A 21,296-nucleotide genomic window follows, 5' to 3' on the forward strand; every position below is an offset into this window, starting at 1 on the left:
TAACTCAGCCTGGTAGACGATAAAACAGACTTAGTAAAATCTCATCGACTTAGACTGAAGAAAGGACCCAAGCCATATCTAGTGACCAAGATATCATAGAGACTTGGGTTTGTGTCTTTTGCTAAAATAAAAGAGCTAGATAAGAATGTAATATTATGAAATATTTAAATATATATATATATATATATATATATATATATATATATATATATATATATATATATATATATAAACTATACAATACTAAAAAACTATCTTGTTTGTCACCATCATTTAAAAAATCTGGGAAATGTTTGGCACTTTTGGGGCACTTTTGCCCTAAGACCTGGCTATTTTTTGCCTTAGGTCTTTTGATTTGCATCCGTACACTGTTATGTGTTAATGCAACTCAGGTTTACCTGGATTACCTGGACAAGATGGCTGTGTTGGCAGCTCAGGGCGGACTGGCCCTCAAGGTGCGCTTGGTCTGAAAGGCATAAGGGGGCTCGATGGGCGTCCAGGTTTCCCAGGAGAAAACGGATTCAAGGGCCAGAAAGGTACTTTGAAATGCTTCAGAACACCTAATTGTTATGCTTTTGCTCAGTATCACAATTACAGGTGATCTGGACTGTGCTGTGCACATTATTAGAATGTACAATTTTTGTGCTCCATCTTGCAGGATGCATTGGGCCTCAAGGACCTCCAGGAGACACAATTTCAGTCCCAGTGAAAGGCCAAATGGGGCCACCTGGATCTCAGGGGGATACTGGTTTCTCTGGAGCAAGGGGTAAGGGAATTAACTTGGTAAAATAGTACTTAAGTTAGATTATTCTCAGGAAATTTACATATTTGTGCCTGTAAATTTAAAGGGATAGCTCACCCAAAAATGAAAATTCTCTCATCATTTACTCACCCTCATGCCGTCCCAGATGTGTATGACTTTCTCTCTTCTGCAGAACACAAATTAAGATTTTTGAAGAATATTTCAGCTCTGTAGGTCCATACAATGCAAGTGAGTGGGTGCCAAAATGTCGACGTTCTTAAAAGCACATAAAGGCAGCATAAAAGTAATCCATACCACTCCAATGTTTTAATCCATATCTTCAGAAGCGATATGATAGGTGTGGGTGAGAAACAGATCAATATTTAAGTCCTTTTTTGCTAGAAATTCTTCTCCCTCTCCAGTAGGTGGTGATATGCATGAAGAAACACAAGAAGAAGAATGTGAAAATGATCTGTTTCTAACCCACACCTATCATATCGCTTCTGAAGACATTGATTTAGCCACTTGAGTCTTATGGATTACTTTTATGCTGACTTGTGTGATTTTTGGAGCTTAAAAATGTTGACACCCATTCACTTGCATTGTATGGACCAAAAAGCAGAGAAAATCTTCATTTGCGTTCAGCAGATGAAAGAAAATCATATACATCTAGGATGGCATATAGGTGAGTAAATGATGAGAGAATTTTCATTTTAGGGGTGATCTATTCCTGTATATATATATATATATATATATATATATATATATATATATATATATATATATATATATATTATTATTATTATTATTATTATTATTATTATTATTATTATTATTATTATTATTTTAGATATAATTTCATTTGAAAAGTATAAAAACAATTGTTTTTCAATGGTCGATTGTTAAACTATTACTCCCCCTATCCTAAATATGTGCTTCTAGCCTTGGAAAAGTGCTCATAAATATTTATCGCTCTTAACCCTAAAGCCTTACGTTATTTTTTCCATCCTGTCACAGTAAGTTTGGAATTCATATTCTTCATATTTGAATTGATAGCTGAATACATTCTCACAGTATCACTCAGTTTTGGTGTGCCTTGTAATAAATCACACATCTGAATTGAAAATAAATTAATGTAACATGGCATTTCATGTCAACTCTGTTACATCTAAAATATTTTGGGGTTGAAGAATAATGGAACAAAATGTCTGATAATGACTATATCATTGCACCACACATCATTATTTGCAGTATTTTAATTCTTACTTTTTTTAAGAATTTAGAGTTAATTTATTGAGATTAAAGGGACTATAAATGATACTGATAAAGATTGTAACAAACTTTACTCTGTTTCCATCATGTTCAAATTACATGATGACTAGAATCTGTAAATGTACCATTTTTTTTTCCTAAATTACAAAAGTTTAAAAGGTGAAAGATGTTGATGGTAATCAGTGTTGTTAGCTGAATAGTCCTCATCTTGACCAGACCATAGGGAAGCTTCAGATGTGGTCTCTATCTCTTAACTCTCAGGTAATAAGGGAACACCAGGCCCTCCTGGCCAGCCAGGTTACCCAGGACTAAATGGACCCCCAGGGTTTGAAAGTGGCAGTCGTGGACCACCAGGTACCCCTGGACAGCCAGGTGAGCCTGGAAAACGTGGGCAGCCTGGGCCAAAGGGCATTGTGGGATTCCATGGGGACAGCGGTGATCCAGTGAGTGGATGGTTTTATTTAAATCCTTTCATTTTATTCTTGCCAGTTAATTATTTGAGTGCACTAAAATATAGATTTATGTCAAATCAAATTTAGTTATATTTAAATAGTAAAAGAGAGGGAAAGTCTAGTCATTAACAAATGTTTGTTTGCAGGGTGACCCTGGATTGACTGGTATGTCTGGAACCCCTGGTTTCCCTGGATTTGATGGTCCTAAAGGTACAGTAAAATGCACATATCTCAGCACCTATCCTTTATTTACTCCCTGTGAACTGTCTCAAAAATATACTCAAAACATCATTTATTCAACTGACAATTTCCTAATTTGCATTTATTAAACCTTTACACACTCTAAACCACACTAACTAAACCCTTACATACTCAGATCCAATTACAGTCAGCCCTTACATACTTGAAGTTTAACCGTGCATACTCAAAATCATATGCACCAACATTGCATAATCGAGCCCATCTACATTCAACTCAAACATACTCAAGCTCACATACAGTATACTAAAACCTCTCACACTCAAACTTACAACCTTTATAAAGTATAGTACTCACAATTATATATAATTACATCATACTTTCTGCACACATTAAATCTCCCTTGTGCAAAATTTATGCTACTTGATACCTTAAAAATCTTCTTGTACTTTAAAGCCTCATTGTGCTGTCTTGATCAGGTGATAAAGGTGAATCTATTGGTAAACCGGGCCAGACAGGTGCTAGAGGGCCGTCTGGAGAAAATGGCTTGTCAGGTGTGACTTTCTTAATTTTTACTGGATATGATTCACCCTCCATTTCCTCACCCTCTCATACAGAAATACATGCACTAATGTTGGATCGTGCTCCAGAATCACTGTCCTCTCTCCCCTACAGCTCTGCCAGGTGATAAGGGAGACCTGGGTGACCCCGGCCCTGAAGGACCGATTGGACCCTTTGGTCTGCCTGGTCCACCTGGGAGCACTGGTCTGAGTGGACCTCAAGGTAAAATATCCATTATTAAACAGATTGTTCCAGCTCTAAAGTTTGATAAGATGGTGCCTCGTTGTAACATTGAGTTAGGCTAATGAACTGTATTACTTAGTGGAAGTAATGTTGATAGTGGTTATCATTGTTAATGCCATTGTGGGTGATGTTATTGTAAATACTGTAACAAAATACTTTTCTCATTTGGTGTCGACCTTTCAGGAGTTGTTGGGCCCCCAGGTCCATGTGGAAGGCATGGTCCAGAGGGCCCTCCTGGCCCCCCTGGTCCACCAGGCTCTAAAGGAAACATAGGATGCACTGGACTTAGAGGTTTGGATACATTCAAACAAGACAAAGCAAACTGATGGTTCCAGTGCAATCATGTATTTTTATCCATTGCAAGCTGATTTTTTTTCTTATTAATTTATATCTGTGGTTCACTTTCAGGGCCTCCGGGGCCCCCAGGCCTCCATGGACTGGATGGCCTGAAGGGCGTCAAGGGTGAAATGGGGTCACGGGGTGAGAGACATGTGATGTCTGTTGTGCTGTTAGAATTGTATGTTGTCTTATTGACTGTTTGAAAAAATAATTGTCTTTCACTTTCTCTCCCTCTCTCTTTCATTCTCTTTCAGGTCTGAGTTTAAAAGGTGATGGAGGAGCTCAAGGACTGCCAGGAGAGAAGGGCATTCAAGGAGACCCAGGGTTGCAAGGAACATCACAAACAGGTCTTCGAGGTCCAAAAGGACAGCAGGGTGCACAAGGTACACCTAGCTAATTTCCCACTGGATTCTAATTAAGGAGTTCTTACTAAATTAGTCTTATAGAGCCAGACTTTAGGCTATCGGCATAAAGTCTGGTTCACTCTGCAGCTTTTTCGGGCTCACTTAAGGCCTCTATATACTTGATGAATAATTGAAGAACAAACGGGTGTGACATCATTTAGAACAAAATCTGGCCAAAAAGTGTGGTTTGTAACAGCTCGTTGGGGTGAACTTTTAGGAAAAAATCTTCTTACTGCTATTGGTCCACGTCATCGGTAGGTGTGACCTATAGCTCCACCTACCTTTTTTTTTTTTTTTGTTTATTTTTTTTTTATACCCTTTTCTCCCAATTTGGAATGCCCAATTCCCACTACTTAGTAGGTCCTTGTGGTGGCGCGGTTACTCGCCTCAAGCCGGATGGCAGAGGACAAGTCTCAGTTGCCTCCGCTTCTGAGATAGTCAATCCGCGCATCTTATCATGTGGCTCGCTGTGCATGACACCGCAGAGACTCACAGCATGTGGAGGCTCATGCTACTCTCCGCAATCCATGCACAACTTACCACGTGCCACATTGAGAGCAAGAACCCCTAATCACGATCACAAGGAGGTTACCTCATGTGACTATACCCCCTCTAGCAACCGGGCCAGTTTGGTTGCTTATGAGACCTGGCTGGAGTTCGAGCTCGCGACTCCAGGGGTGGTAGTCAGCGTCAATACTCGCTGAGCTACCCAGGCTCCCAGAGCTCCACCTACCTTGATGCCGACAGCAAGTTCTGTTCATGATGTTTAGTGAGTCAAAATGAGTCAACATGAACACGTCGGCATGTAGAGTTATTAGCGACCTGGTGCAGCTTACCTACATCTGTATGATCATTCGCTAAGAGACATTTTCCAAGACCATGTCATGCGATTTTTTTTGTTTAATTAGTCTACTAAAGGAATCAAATCTTCTCAAATAATCTCAAGTGCCCATTCACTCATGTGCCATCTGCAGCGAAAGCCATTCACACATCTGTCTAAAGTAAGATATGCCCATGATTATTCTTTTGTCTATATTCTGAACATCATCACTTTTATGCACTTATCTTTGCAATAGTTTCAGTGTCATTATAAATAACAATAATAATGTAAGTTGCGCATATAATGGCCATATATAGCGTGTTAGCACATTAGCGTCATGAATTCAGAATATAAACAAGACGAATTAAACATTTTATACTGCATATATATTACTTTAAATCATCATCGAGTGATTAAAACGGCTTCTTTTACTGACCTCATGTGAAGTCTACACACAGAATGAGGCATAAAAGCATTGATAACATTTTAGTTGAACACATTGTTTTAGGTTTGACATGTAGCGTCCTCATATTTAAATGTACTTCTAAATGCCACCCACAGCGGTGTGACCGGTGTATGAATGTTCGGAAACAGTATACCATTGCTTAGCTGTTTAGAACTGCTTTTCCCCCTGAACGAAGAATGAAAAGGAACTTCTCCGGAAGTATATCGAGGCCTTTAGAGAGGAAGAGACTGTGTGAATGACATGTTAACAACCAAATACAATTTGTTTAATGTGACCTTTACATTAAATTATTTAAAATAATAAAAAATAATCTTAGTAGTGATATGACTAAACATAAATAAAATAATAATAATAATAATAATAATAATTAATAATAAAAAAAATGGATAGATCCTGGATGCTGATTCCTCAATACAGGGTTCTAGCCATGCTATATCCACGATATAGTAATAGCTGTGATGCAAAATACCTATTGACCTGTTATATATAAATCTATATAAACTCTAAATATCTATCAAAAAAATAATCCTTTCTCCTCCTCCTTTCTCTATAGGAGACCCTGGTTTGATCGGTCCTCAAGGACTTCGTGGTGCAGACTGTAAGTATGGTAAACTTGGACAGTATGGAGAACAGGGTTACCCTGGACCAGATGGACCACCAGGTGTGTGTGTGTGTGTGTGTGTGTGTGTGTGTGTGTGTTATGTGGAGAAGCATTTTAATTACACAATTAACAATGAAATGTTTTATGGGTTAATCTCTCTAAGCCTGTATAAATGGTTCATATTTCACCTCAAAATTAAAAGAAAAGAAAAAACATTTCTTTGAGAAAGAAAATGAAGCCTTTATTGGCTGCATTGATGACAAGTAGTTTATTTCTAATTGATATAATGCAAAAAACTGTTATGGAAATAATTTCACATTGCAAAAAAAAAAAAAAAAAAAAAAAAAAGTGTGTGTGTGTGTGTGTTTACTGTTCCCCAAATGTTTGGAGTGAAAGATGACCTGCATATGCTTATTTTCTTTGTGAGATTCAGCCTTATATCTACATACTACAGTATGTTGTGTGGATGGTTCTGTATGTGTTTTGCTTTTCCAGGCCCAATGGGAGAGGTGGGAGAACCAGGCACTACATTCAAACTTAGGGGTGATGACGGTGAGAAAGGTCAGCCTGGGTTACCAGGATATAAAGGAGAAAAAGGGTACCCTGGACTCAATGGCCCACCTGGATATCAGGGCCCGGAAGGCCCAAAAGGTAAAAGAAACCATTACTGATGAATAATAATATAAGCAAGCACACAACACACACACGTTTGATAAATGCTTTGAACTGCTACTTTATACAGTATCAACTCCTAATAAATATAGACAAAGAAACTGTACACACAAGCAGATACATTTACATATTTTAATATTCATACATTCTCTTTTAGATTCAAACAATAAAACAAAGACAGTGGCCCCAAAAAGTATTTGGACATGTAAGACACCCTTAAAAATGTATGAATGTCATGCATTAGATCACAAAATATGAAACCAAATGACATCTGTAATTAAATTATTACTTTTAACCAACTGCATGCAAGGTAATTTTAGTGGATGTACTGTATGAATCAGTTCCCCTTAAGGTCACACAGGTGCCCTTGCAGAATAACCACTGGTGTAGTTTGTCATATTCACTATATACACGTTTCACTAAATCTGACAACCAAAAAGTTCCCAAATGTCTCAAAGTGTGGTTTACAGTAAGTCTCCAAAATGTTTTTTGGACCACTGTACATGCACGCATACACACATACTTGTATAATAAAAACCATGTATCACAAACTTTCGATGTTTAGCACTTTTTACACAACCTCCCCAAACAAGCAGATCTATCGCATAGACTTGTGTACTGCTGCTGCTCCAAAGAGACATGTGCACAGAGCCTAGCCTAGCTATGGATGTATTTATTTAAACTAATGTCCTAAGATAGGATGTGTGCCAGTGCCCGATTTGGCTGTGGTTAACCTTGATAAAAATGTGCTTCCGTGTGTCATGGCCAAAAGCAGACCTTACCATGCAAGCAGATAATAGAAAAGGCCCCAGCACCCACCTTTTCAAACAGCATTTTCAGAGAAACTGGCTTACTTGCAAACTGAGCTAATGTAAATGTTAGGCAAAGAGAGTGTACGCAAGTTGATTGGCTACCCGATTACTATCAAAGGACCTACAGTATCAACGTATACCATATGAGCCAATTGGCTTGACATATTACATGTGAGCGAGCTGATTGGCTAACAGATAACAATTTCAAAGAACCTATCAGCTTGGTTCTATAAGAACTTAGTCATTTGTGTTTTAGGTCATTTTATGTACAACTGTTACAGGTGAAAGAGGACAACATGGACCCATGGGCCTTCCAGGTCCCTTTGGCTCCATGGGCGAATGTGGCCCCCGAGGACCCTGTGGTGCTAAAGGAGAGAAAGGAGATCGAGGTCAGTGGGGCCTCCAAATCATGATATGACCATCTCTCTACCATCTTACGAATCCTACACTCTCAATATCTCTTTCTCTCTGTATTTGTAGGTCAGAAAGGCGACCCTGGCATTGTCAGACCTGCTAATATTCACTGTAGCCCTCCACAGGGCCCCACTGGTGCTCGTGGTCCCGCTGGCTTGACTGGTATTGAGGGTGTGGCTGGACCCAGTGGAATAGAGGGTCCAAAAGGTACAAAAGGAATTAATCTTTAAAAGGGAGCATTACATTTTGAAACTCCTCGTTAGCAGGCATGAGCAAAGACAAACAAATTGGGTATGGCAGAATCAGGCTTCAAAGAGACATTTTATTTCAAATACAGACAAACATGAAAATAGGGGAAATAAAGTGTCCAATGTGATATTCTGCAGTAACTAAAAAGGGTCACAAGGTCTTTGCGGTACTAGGGTATTACTACTTTAAGTTAGTCACTCAACACTGCCTGATCTTACCTAGGTATGAAGGGACCAATGGGAGCTGTGGGATTCCCTGGACTACCTGGGCCACCAGGATTAGATGGACCTCCTGGAAACCCTGGAGATGATGGCCTGAGAGGACCTCCAGGCTTTCAGGGTGTGTTTCTGTGTATAAAACAGAATTCATTCAATCTGATTTACCAATAGTTTATCAATAGCTGAGCCTGATGACATCTCACTGTTGTACACTCTCTCTTCCGTCCATTCAGTTATTCATCCTCTACATTTTCATTTATACCTTTAAAAGAAGCTTGTTTCCAAAGTGACTTACAAATGAGACCATATCTGTCCAACCACTTGCATCGACCCATTCATCGATCCATTTGTCCTTCCCATTTCTTCTTCTGTCCCAGGATCCCAAGGACCTCCTGGTAATCGGGGTGCTCCTGGAACTGGTGAGAAGTTTACTTCTGGATTCCTTTTGGTGATGCACAGCCAGTCTGAAGCAGTGCCTGCTTGTCCCCAGGGCCTGACCAAGCTATGGGAGGGCTACAGCCTGCTTTATTTAGAGGGTCAAGAGAGAGCACACACACAAGACCTTGGTATGTGCTAAACACACACACTCATATAATAACACAAATGGCATGTTTAGATGTACATTATGAACTACTATAACATTCATGTAGGGCTGGGCAGTATGGCAGTTGGTCATATAATATATTAAACATCTGGCGGTTGTATTTCCAGCAAGAATGAGCACAGAGTGATATACTGTTACCGTGATATGAAATCGCGTAAAATTAAAATTAGGGCTGTCAATTTAACACATTAATTTAGAGTGATTAATTATAAAGAAATAATAAAAAAATATATATATGATGATAAATTAATATAATATAATTATATTAATTATATAAAAATAATAAATTAATAAATGTATTATTATTATTTTCTTTATTATTTATTTTAATCCTTATTATCCCCAATTTGGAATGCCCAATTCCCACTACTTAGTAGGTCCTCGTGGTGGCACAGTTACTCACCTCAATCCAGGTGGTGGAGGACAAGTCTCAGTTGCCTCCGCATCTTATCACGTGGCTCGTTGTGCATGACACCGTGGAGACTCCGCATGTGGAGGCTCATGCTACTCTCCGCGATCCATGCACAACTTAACACGCACCCCATTGAGAGTGAGAACCACTAATCGCTCTACCCTCCCTAGCAACCGGGCCAATTTGGTTGCTTAGGAGACCTGGCTGGAGTCACTCAGCACTCCCTGGATTCGAACTCATGACTCCAGGGGTGGTAGTCAGTATCAATACTCGCAGAGCTACCCAGGCCCCTAATAAATTTATTATTAATAAAATATAAAAATAAATTATTATAACATTTTACAATAATAAAATTACACACCATAAATAATACATAAATTCCATAATAAAAGTATGTATTTTCCTACCATCAGAGCAATTCAAGCTTGAAGTACATGTAAATTCATGTTTTATGAGCCACGTCAGCGGGGGGCTGTCAGTGCGCCTCACCAAAACTTACAAGCAGCACAGCCACAGAATGACAGTGTTCTTCACAAGTCAAATATATATTTGTATAGTGCTTTTCACAACACACATCATTTCAAAGCAGCTTTACAGAAAATTATGCTGGATGAAGCACAACAGAATGCAGGGGTCTCGAGACATGATGTTAAAAGTTTCAACTACTTTTAACTTGACACAGAGTCCTATAAATGTGGTTTTTATGATGCTAAATACCAGTGAGACACTCCAAAAACGTCTGTCTGATGCATATGTTCTTAGACAACAGTAATAATTGCGCAGACAGAATGCAAGAACGTGTCCTGTGAGAACAGGACAGATTAACCAACTGTATTGCTAAATGGATTGCTGTCGACTTTCGGCATGTTCAGTGATATGGGAATAAATCAATTGCCAATTTTTATTGTCTAATCAATGCTTTACATGTCAGCCACAAATTTGCAATATATTTTAATCTGAATAATTATATTTAGAATTATGCATTATTTATAGGGAATTCTTTTTATTATTTGGGGGCCTTTATATATATATATATATATATATATATATATATATACAATTTAATTAATCGGTATGTCCTGTAATTCATTTGATTAAAAAATATATCAATTGACTGCCCTAGTTAAAATTAGTGATGCAAATTGTACACATTTTGACACATTTAGTCTTTGTGTTTGTGTTCATCAGGTCAGGCAGGTTCATGTTTGCGTATGTTCAGCACCATGCCATTCTCCTACTGTAATACGGAGACTTGCGACTACGCTAGCCGCAATGACAAATCTTATTGGCTGTCTACCACTGCCTCGATTCCTATGATGCCTCTGGTGGGACCAGAAATTCAGCCACACATCAGCAGGTGTGTGGTGTGTGAAGCTCCATCACCAGCCATTGCAATACACAGTCAAGACACATCTACACCACAGTGTCCTCCCACATGGAGAAGTCTTTGGACTGGATATTCATTCCTGATGGTAAGAGGATAGAGCTGTGTGTCTTTGCATGTTTGTTCTTGTGTTTTAAGGTCAGGTTTTGCCTGACATCATTTCTGTGTCCCAGCACACAGGATCAGGGGACGAGGGAGGGGGGCAGTCTCTGACGTCAACAGGAAGCTGCTTGCGGGACTTTCGCAGCCAGCCGTTTGTGGAGTGTCAAGGGCCACGTGGCACGTGCCATTATTTTGCCACCATCTACAGCTTCTGGCTGACTAGAGTGAGCGGGCAGCACTTTAACCCGAGCCCTCACAGTACTGTACTAAACAGCGAACAGGAGCAGCGCAGCAGCATCAGCCACTGCAACGTTTGCATGAGGGAATGATTTCATCACAAATCATTCACGTTTCCTAGAAAACTGCACTGAGAATGCACAACAGTAGGTCACCGGATTGGTATTGATTGAAGATGCTTTTGGTCTCTTTTGTGGAGAAGGAAAAAAATGACTCAATTTTTGACCGTTTTTGTTGAACTGCAGGCTGTGAACTTTGCTGATGTTTTACCTACAGTCACTGGATTTATTCCCACAGAGCTCATTCAAACACATTCTCCTTTAAAGGAAAAGTTCACCCAAAAAGGAGAATTCTATCATCATTTACTCACCCTCATGACTTGAACCTGTATGACTGTTTTTGTTTTTGTCTATTTTTATGCTTCAAAAAGGATGCAAAAGTGTCAAAAAAGTAGTTTATGCAACTCATGCATGAAATACCAAATCTTCTGAAGGCACTGGTTTTAGTGAGAAACAATACAAACATTTTTTATGTCTGTTGCACGTTTTCTGTATGGGCGCTATGCGAGAAGACTGACTTGCATGTTCACACTAGAACTTGTATTGTTTAATGTTAAAAAGAAAGTCATAAGGGCTTAGAACAGAATGAGGGTAAGTAAATTATTACAGAATTTTCCATTTATGACTGAACTGTTCCTTTAAGTCTTTGCATAATTTACCTTTGGTGTCATTATATTTGGTGCTAGTGAAAACGAAACAATTTGCACAAATTCCTATGTTAATTTCCCCCTCTCTCACTGCAACAACAAATACTTATTTCACCTACTTTTGCCTGTAAACATCAAACATCAGTGCATTCTTGTAATGGTAGTTTTGGTATATGGTGCCATTTTTAACCAAAACGAAGCTTGAATACTAAACTTGGACATTAGCGTTATTACACATTTTCTTTTACGGCATTCACTCTGATAGCGATTTGTAGTGACAAAGTGAGTAGTTTCAGGTGACATGAGCGACATCTTTGATTTTTAATGGGAATGACAACGAGGTTGTGAGTGATAGACTTACCATCTCTTCAATGGCACGAACGGTATATAGCTGTAAAAAGCTCCTAGATCACATCTGATTTTCCACAACTCATGTTGTCTGGAGTTCTTTGTATACTGAATGTTCTTGGATAGATATTTTATCAATGTATTGTCCGCGGAACAATCCAAAAACACTTTAAACTGCAGTACAGCCCATTGAAGAGACTGTAAGTCTATCCCTCACAGCCTCGTTGTCATTCCTATAAAAAAATCAAATATGGTGCTAGTGTGAATAAGGTCTATGTGACAAAGTTGAGTAGAGTTAAACTTTATGCAAAAATGCTGTACCAATGAGAGTGAAGACGGTGGAGCTCACATGATCTGCCTTGTAGAAAAGTCCGATACTGTAGTCAAGTACGACTTGGCGACATCCAGTAATTAAATCGCTGTCAGTATGAACATATCTTTAGGCGTGTCGATGCAGTTTATTCTGCACATAATTCAATGACTGATGGTTGGTGAAATTCCACTCGTTTTTTTTCTACTCCGAAGTCTTCAACTCTACCGTGTATTTCTATCTACTGGAAGTCATGCCAAAGGTGAAAAGGTAAAATATCTTACTCACAATATTTCTTACTTCAAGCAGTATTAGTGTTTCTCTCAAAATTAATTAAGGAACTATGGAAGTAAACATTCAACAAAAAACTAAAATCTCAAGTTTGTAAGGCCAAAGGAAACACATTTCCTTGTGGACATAGACTGCATTTGCAAGGCGATATATTTGATTGATTGATTGGTTTTAGGGTATTCAGGACTTGAAGGAATATTCCGTGTTCAATACAATTTTAGATTAGTCGACAGCATTTTCAGCATAAATGATTACCACAAAAATTAATTTAGACTCATCCCTCCCTTTTCTCTGGGTTACAGTGAGGCACTTACAATGGAAGTCAGTGGGGCCAATCCATAAACATTAAAATACTCACTGTTTCGAAAGAATAGCCACAAGACGTAAACAATATGCATGTTAACATGATTTTAGTGTGATAAAATTGCTTGCTAAGCTTTACTGTGTAAAGTTATGTATAATTTTACAACTTCGTTACCATGATGATGTAATGTCAACATACCCTAAAACCCTAAAATGACTGTAAAAATTACTATTTAAACAACTTTACAGCTCAAATAACACACAAGTTTTAACAGGAGAATTAATGCAAGTGCTTTTATAAAATTATAAGCTTCACATTTCTGCCTTTAAACCCTCTTAAAAATTGGCCCCATTCACTTGCATTGTAAGTGCCTCAATGCAACCTCAATTTTTGCTTTATTTTCAAATGCTGTCGACTGAGCTTAACTTGTATAAAACCTTGTATTGAATCTTTAAGTAGATGTTAATCACAAAACATTTTCATATTTCATAATACTCTTTACATGGTTTCTAAAAGAATGTTTTGGCCTCATAAATGTGGCACATCTGAAAGTACTGTTTAATGTAGTTAGGATTTAAAAAATCATGTTTAAAGCATCCGTTTCCTTTATCCTTTCATTGCTATGTCTTCTCTTCTGTCATTTGTGAAAGGTGCCATTTAGTTTCCCAGTCATCATTACTGAACACTTGAGAATCTTCCCTGCCTAGTTTTCCATTTGTTTTTTCTTATTTAAATTGATGGCTCTCATTGTCTAAACTAACTCAAGCCATTAAAAGGAAGCCAACACCCTCAGTATTCAGTTGTCCATATCCTCGTAACATGGAGGCATGAGCCCTGTTTTGAGCGTGATATATTCTTTTGTATGTAAATATGATTGCACTGTTGAACATACAGCTTTGCTTTATACTTTTTTCTAAATGTCAAAAGTATTTATTTAGCTAGAGATTATTTTGGTGCTATTTTTGAAAGGAAAAACAAACTTCACAGCAAATGGAAAAGCTTTTCCTTTCTTAAAAGAAGTGATTATCCTTTTTTTTCTGTTTTTTATTTCTTTCCTTTTATATATATATATATATATATATAATGTTGCCGGCGACTTAGGAATGCATTTCATTGTGGCATTTAGGAGTTATATGTCTCTAGTACTGTACTGTTAGACATGAACATGGAAGTATATACACCACAAGGACAACAAACATTTTTAAAATACTTGTATATAACCAACCTTTTACTATGACTTTGCATTTAACATTCAACGATCAGGATCAATTCTTACAGTGTATTAAATGTCTAATAAAAGTTCTGCTCTTTGTAATAACTTGCAATAAAATCTGTAGCAAACTATTTCTTTTGTTAACGAAATCTGCATTGGTTCAACAGTCCCTAATAAGGCACTTGACGTTATTTTTTATCATCTATATTGAGCCTAACAATGCCCTATAGCCATGACTATATTTACAATATAGCATGACCTGTAATACCTTAATGCATAAATATGGTTAGACCATATTATGGTCATAGTGGTGTCTTGGAACCAATTTGAAATCATTCAGTTTTAACATGTTGGAAAAACAATGGTTTATTTTTTGTATACAAAAACAAAAAAAAAAACACTTCCTTGAAGAAGAAAAGTGCAAGTTAACACAATTACATTCAGGTAACAGAGGCACATTGAAACAAAAGGCATACTATTACACATAAATTAACATACTGCACTTGGAATCAAGCCATCTACAAACATGTGTCATAGATGTAGATTTCATTAATGTTCACTGATAATAAACATTGAATGGATGGTTGATAATTCTATGATTTACTCGCCCTCAGGTTGTTCCATACCTGTATGAATTTCTTTCCTTCGAGACACAAAAAGAGATATTATGCAGAATGTTTGTCTCAGTTGCAATTTCATTGCATCTTTTTTTCTATACAATGAAAGTGAATGGTGAGTGAGGCTGTCAATCTGCCTAACATCTCGATTGTGCTTCACGGAACATGAACATGACAATTTTCATTTTTGGGTGAACTATCCCTGTAAGATTAGGATAAGACCTTCACTTTAGGCAAAAGAAATGTGTAGTGTATGAAAAGAAGTGCAACAATTCTTTTAAGCTTTTTGCAGACCCCCATGTGTGAACTGAAATTCAGGAACCACACATCTAAAGAAATTGCATGCCAGTGGGGACCCACCGATGACATCATAAAGGCTATATCATTATACCACCAATCAGTGTTGGAAGAATCATCTCATACTCCCTCTGATTATTTTGCACTGTCTTTACTGTAAACAATCTAGTAGTAGATCTCAGTGTTTGTCATACATTCTCTATTCGCTCAGTGGTAACACCTCTGAATTCTTCAGTGCTTGGGTTAGAGTGGGCATAAACTGTGTGTGATGATCTGGGCTGCGTAGCGCCCCCTATAAAACAAACATTATATGACACCTTGTAACTGCTGGTAATTTCAGACTGCTTTCAAAACTGCAGTTCCTAACAGTCTTAAGGAGAAATGTCTTCAAACCCACATTCATTGCCTCCAGTAAAGTCATCTGGTCATGTGGATGGTGGTCATAAACCTTCCACCTCCACGCAGAGAAAAACTCCTCTATGGGGTTCAAGAAAGGGGAGTATGGAGGCAGGAATAATACTGACATCCTGGGATGTGCAGCAAACCAGTCTGTGACTGCAGCAGAGTGGTGGAATGCCACATTATCCAACAACAACAATGAAGGTAGGGGAGTTTGATGCCCCTCGCCTTCTCTCCTCTGCTGGCACAAGTCGATTATGCAGGTCATCCAGAAAAGAAATAAGCCTCTCTGTATTGTAGGGGCCAATGAATGGTTTGTGTAACAGCAAACCATCATTGGACAGTGCTGCACACATCGTGATGTTAGCTCCTCTCTGGCCTGGGACATCCACGGTTGCTCTCTGTCCAATCACATTTCTTCCCCTGCAGCGTGTTTTTGCCAGGTTGAATCCAGCTTCATCCACAAAGATAAAAGTATGTGGAGTTCGGCTGGCTTCCATCTCCATTACCCTCTAAATTACAGACAGTTTTACAGTAATTTACATTATGCATAACTGTGTATGTACCCTGTTTGGTTACTGAACAGACATCTTACCTGGACATACTGATACCGGAGTTCTTTTAAACGTTCACTGTTTCTCTCAAAGGTTATAGTGTACAATTGCTTCATCCTTATTTTATGTTTCTCTAGGACTCTGGCAATTGTCGTTGTGCTGACCATATTCACATTTCCAAAAGTGAAATTCTGTCCCGAATTTCCCGCAGTTTTATTGCATTGTTGGCAATTACCATGTCATCAATGCCAATTTCCTGCACATCTGAAAAGATTCTGCCCCTCCATCCTCTCGGAGGCAACCTTTGGATCCTAAAACACAACAATTACTGTATTGTAATAGGTTTCAAAATGTCAGTACATGTAAAAATTTAGACATATTTTATTGTACTGTAATATGTAGTTCATTTATCATCAAAGGATGCTCATGTCACCTGTTGTTTTGCCGGAAAATTCGTACTATTGATGCAACTGTTGAACGGTGCAGATTTGGTTGCACCCTTAGACCACCCTCTCTCAAAGAGAGACCATGGTTTACAACATGGTCAATAATTGTGGCCCTTACCGCATCAGAGATCACCGCTCTTGGTCTTCCTTTCCTTTGTCCTCCACGCACTCTCCCTCTCTGTACCACTCCTCCTTCCCCACCAACCTGTCTTCTTTGATCCATATTTCCAAACAAAATCAGTTCCAAGCTATCCCCTTTTACTAAAACATGGTAATGAGACTAAAGCAGGACACCTGTGTAAGCATTCAGTTGAAATTGCAATTAGCTTGGAATGATTATTATTTCATTTTCTGCTAAGGTTTCTATATTTCAAAATAATTACTGCAGAAATGCTTGTAATTTGCCATCATTCTGTTTTGAATGTGTTTTTATCAGTTTTGAAAGCAGTGTGTTAGCATTTGAAAAATGAGCTGAAAATATAAAGTGTTTTGCAGGCTGTGGAGTATGAATGACAAAAGTGTTCGTGGATTTTGAAAAATGTGGTCATTGAATGCATTTTGTCTGAAAGCAATGAAAAATGATTCACAGTTTGGTCTGCATAGACTTCTGTTTCGCTGAATGTGTGAAGAGTTTTGAAAATGTGGCTTCAGTATTGAACAATGCTTGTTAGCAATTGAAAAAAACTGTAATTTATGACTATTTATAATTTTATTAATTTCCAAGACTATTTATAATTGTATTAATTTCCATGACTATTAAGATTTCATTAATTTAAATGACTATTTATAATTGTATTAATTTCCATGACTATTTATATTTCATTAATTTCCATGACTATTAAGATTTTATTAATTTCCATGACTATTTATAATTGTATTAATTTCCATGACTATTTATAATTGTATTAATTTCCATGATTATTTATATTTCATTAATTTCCATGACTATTTATATTTAATAAATTTCCATGACTATTTATATTTCATTAATTTCCATGACTATTTATATTTCATTAATTTCCATGACTATTAAGATTTTATTCATTTCCATGATTATTTATAATTGTATTAATTTCCATGACTATTTATATTTCATTAATTTCCATGACTATTAAGATTTCATTAATTTCCATGATTATTTATAATTGTATTAATTTCCATGACTATTTATATTTCATTAATTTCCATGACTATTTATATTTAATTAATTTCCATGACTATTTATATTTCATTAATTTCCATGACTATTTATATTTCATTAATTTCCATGGCTATTAAGATTTCATTAATTTCCATGACTATTAATAATTGTATTAATTTCCATGACTATTTATATTTAATTAATTTCCATGACTATTAAGATTTCATTAATTTCCATGATTATTTATAATTGTATTAATTTCCATGACTATTTATATTTAATTAATTTCCATGACTATTTATATTTAATTAATTTCCATGACTATTAAGATTTCATTAATCTCCATGACTATTTATAATTGTATTCATTTCCATGACTATTAAGATTTCATTAATTTCCATGACTATTAAGATTTTATTAATTTCCATGATTATTTATAATTGTATTAATTTCCATGACTATTTATATTTCATTAATTTCCATGACTATTAAGATTTTATTAATTTCCATGATTATTTATAATTGTATTAATTTCCATGACTATTAAGATTTTATTAATTTCCATGATTATTTATAATTGTATTAATTTCCATGACTATTTATATTTCATTAATTTCCATGACTATTAATATTTCATTCATTTCCATGACTATTTATGATTGTATTAATTTCCATAACTATTAAGATTTCATTAATTTCCATGATTATTTATAATTGTATTAATTTCCATGACTATTTATATTTCATTAATTTCCATGACTATTAAGATTTTATTAATTTCCATGACTATTTATGATTGTATTAATTTCCATGACTATTAAGATTTCATTAATTTCCATGATTATTTATAATTGTATTAATTTCCATGACTATTAAGATTTTATTAATTTCCATGACTATTAAGATTTCATTAATTTCCATGACTATTTATGATTGTATTAATTTCCATGACTATTAAGATTTCATTAATTTCCATGATTATTTATAATTGTATTAATTTCCACGACTATTTATATTTCATTAATTTCCATGACTATTAAGATTTCATTAATTTCCATGACTATTAAGATTTTATTAATTTCCATGATTATTTATAATTGTATTAATTTCCATGACTATTAAGATTTTATTAATTTCCATGACTATTAAGATTTCATTAATTTCCATGATTATTTATAATTGTATTAATTTCCATGACTATTAAGATTTCATTAATTTCCATGACTATTAAGATTTCATTAATTTCCATGACTATTAATATTTCATTAATTTCCATGACTATTAAGATTTCATTCATTTCCATGACTATTAAGATTTCATTCATTTCCATGACTATTAAGATTTCATTCATTTCCATGACTATTTATATTTCATTAATTTCCATGGCTATTAATATTTCATTAATTTCCATGACTATTTATATTTCATTAATTTCCATGGCTATTAAGATTTTATTAATTTCCATGACTATTAAGATTTCATTAATTTCCATGATTATTTATAATTGTATTAATTTCCATGACTATTTATATTTCATTAATTTCCATGGCTATTAATATTTCATTAATTTCCATGACTATTTATATTTCATTAATTTCCATGGCTATTAAGATTTCATTAATTTCCATGACTATTAAGATTTCATTAATTTCCATGACTATTAATATTTCATTAATTTCCATGACTATTAAGATTTCATTCATTTCCATGACTATTAAGATTTCATTCATTTCCATGACTATTAAGATTTCATTCATTTCCATGACTATTTATAATTGTATTAATTTCCATGACTATTAATATTTCATTAATTTCCATGACTATTTATATTTCATTAATTTCCATGGCTATTAAGATTTTATTAATTTCCATGACTATTAATATTTCATTAATTTCCATGACTATTTATGATTGTATTAATTTCCATGACTATTAAGATTTCATTAATTTCCATGACCATTAAGATTTCATTAATTTCCATGACTATTTATAATTGTATTAATTTCCATGACTATTAATATTTCATTAATTTCCATGACTATTAATATTTCATTAATTTCCATGACTATTTATGATTGTATTAATTTCCATGACTATTAAGATTTCATTAATTTCCATGACCATTAAGATTTCATTCATTTCCATGACTATTTATAATTGTATTAATTTCCATGACTATTAATATTTCATTAATTTCCATGACTATTTATATTTCATTAATTTCCATGACTATTTATATTTCATTAATTTCCATGACTATTTATAATTGTATTAATTTCCATGACTATTAATATTTCATTAATTTCCATAACTATTTATATTTAATTAATTTCCATGGCTATTAAGATTTTATTAATTTCCATGACTATTTATAATTGTATTAATTTCCATGACTAAGTTTTCATTATTTTCCATGACTATTAAGATTTCATTAATTTCCATGACTATTAATATTTCATTAATTTCCATGACTATTAAGATTTAATTAATTTTTATGACTATTTATAATTGTATTAATTTCCATGACTAAGTTTTCATTAATTTCCATGACTATTAAGATTTCATTAATTTCCATGACTATTAATATTTCATTAATTTCCATGACTATTAATATTTCATTATTTTCCATGACTATTAATATTTCATTCATTTCCATGACTATTAATATTTCATTATTTTCCATGATTATTAATATTTCATTATTTTCCATGACTATTAATATTTCATTAATTTCCATGACTATTAATATTTCATTATTTTCCATGACTATTAATATTTCATTATTTTCCATGACTATTAAGATTTCATTATTTTCCCTGACTATTAATATTTCATTAATTTCCATGACTATTAATATTTCATTATTTTCCATGACTATTAATATTTCATTATTTTCCATGACTATTAAGATTTCATTATTTTCCATGACTATTAATATTTCATTAATTTCCATGACTATTAATATTTCATTATTTTCCATGACTATTAAGATTTCATTAATTTCCATGACTATTAATATTTCATTAATTTCCATGACTATTAATATTTCATTATTTTCCATGACTATTAAGATTTCATTATTTTCCATGACTATTAATATTTCATTAATTTCCATGACTATTAATATTTCATTATTTTCCATGACTATTAATATTTCATTATTTTCCATGACTATTAATATTTCATTAATTTCCATAACTATTAATATTTCATTAATTTCCATGACTATTAATATTTCATTATTTTCCATGACTATTAATATTTCATTAATTTCCATGACTATTAATATTTCATTATTTTCCATGACTATTAAGATTTCATTATTTTCCCTGACTATTAAGTTTTCATTAATTTCCATGACTATTAAGATTTCATTAATTTCCATGACTATTAATATTTCATTAATTTCCATTACTATTAATATTTCATTATTTTCCATGACTATTAATATTTCATTCATTTCCATGA

The 21,296-nt window shown here is 34.7% G+C and overlaps 1 protein-coding gene across 1 annotated transcript in view; it reads left to right on the plus strand.

The window, feature by feature from the left end:
- The window catches only part of LOC127429632 (collagen alpha-4(IV) chain-like), an 81,677-nt gene extending 67,190 nt beyond the window's left edge, over nt 1–14,487 (plus strand). The window contains exons 30-46 of the mRNA XM_051678760.1: nt 393–536; nt 659–766; nt 2,276–2,457; nt 2,613–2,676; nt 3,144–3,218; nt 3,340–3,447; nt 3,652–3,759; nt 3,877–3,948; nt 4,062–4,190; nt 6,051–6,158; nt 6,594–6,749; nt 7,864–7,971; nt 8,063–8,203; nt 8,468–8,584; nt 8,841–9,029; nt 10,668–10,951; nt 11,037–14,487. Of these exons, the coding sequence (XP_051534720.1) occupies nt 393–536; nt 659–766; nt 2,276–2,457; nt 2,613–2,676; nt 3,144–3,218; nt 3,340–3,447; nt 3,652–3,759; nt 3,877–3,948; nt 4,062–4,190; nt 6,051–6,158; nt 6,594–6,749; nt 7,864–7,971; nt 8,063–8,203; nt 8,468–8,584; nt 8,841–9,029; nt 10,668–10,951; nt 11,037–11,294 (2,351 nt within the window). The 3' untranslated portion in view covers nt 11,295–14,487. The remainder of the gene's footprint in view (nt 1–392; nt 537–658; nt 767–2,275; nt 2,458–2,612; nt 2,677–3,143; nt 3,219–3,339; nt 3,448–3,651; nt 3,760–3,876; nt 3,949–4,061; nt 4,191–6,050; nt 6,159–6,593; nt 6,750–7,863; nt 7,972–8,062; nt 8,204–8,467; nt 8,585–8,840; nt 9,030–10,667; nt 10,952–11,036) is intronic.
- Nucleotides 14,488–21,296: the final 6,809 nt, after the last annotated feature.

This window comes from Myxocyprinus asiaticus, chromosome 39 (genome assembly GCF_019703515.2).
Source record: "Myxocyprinus asiaticus isolate MX2 ecotype Aquarium Trade chromosome 39, UBuf_Myxa_2, whole genome shotgun sequence".
In the NCBI taxonomy this organism is placed as follows: domain Eukaryota; kingdom Metazoa; phylum Chordata; class Actinopteri; order Cypriniformes; family Catostomidae; genus Myxocyprinus; species Myxocyprinus asiaticus.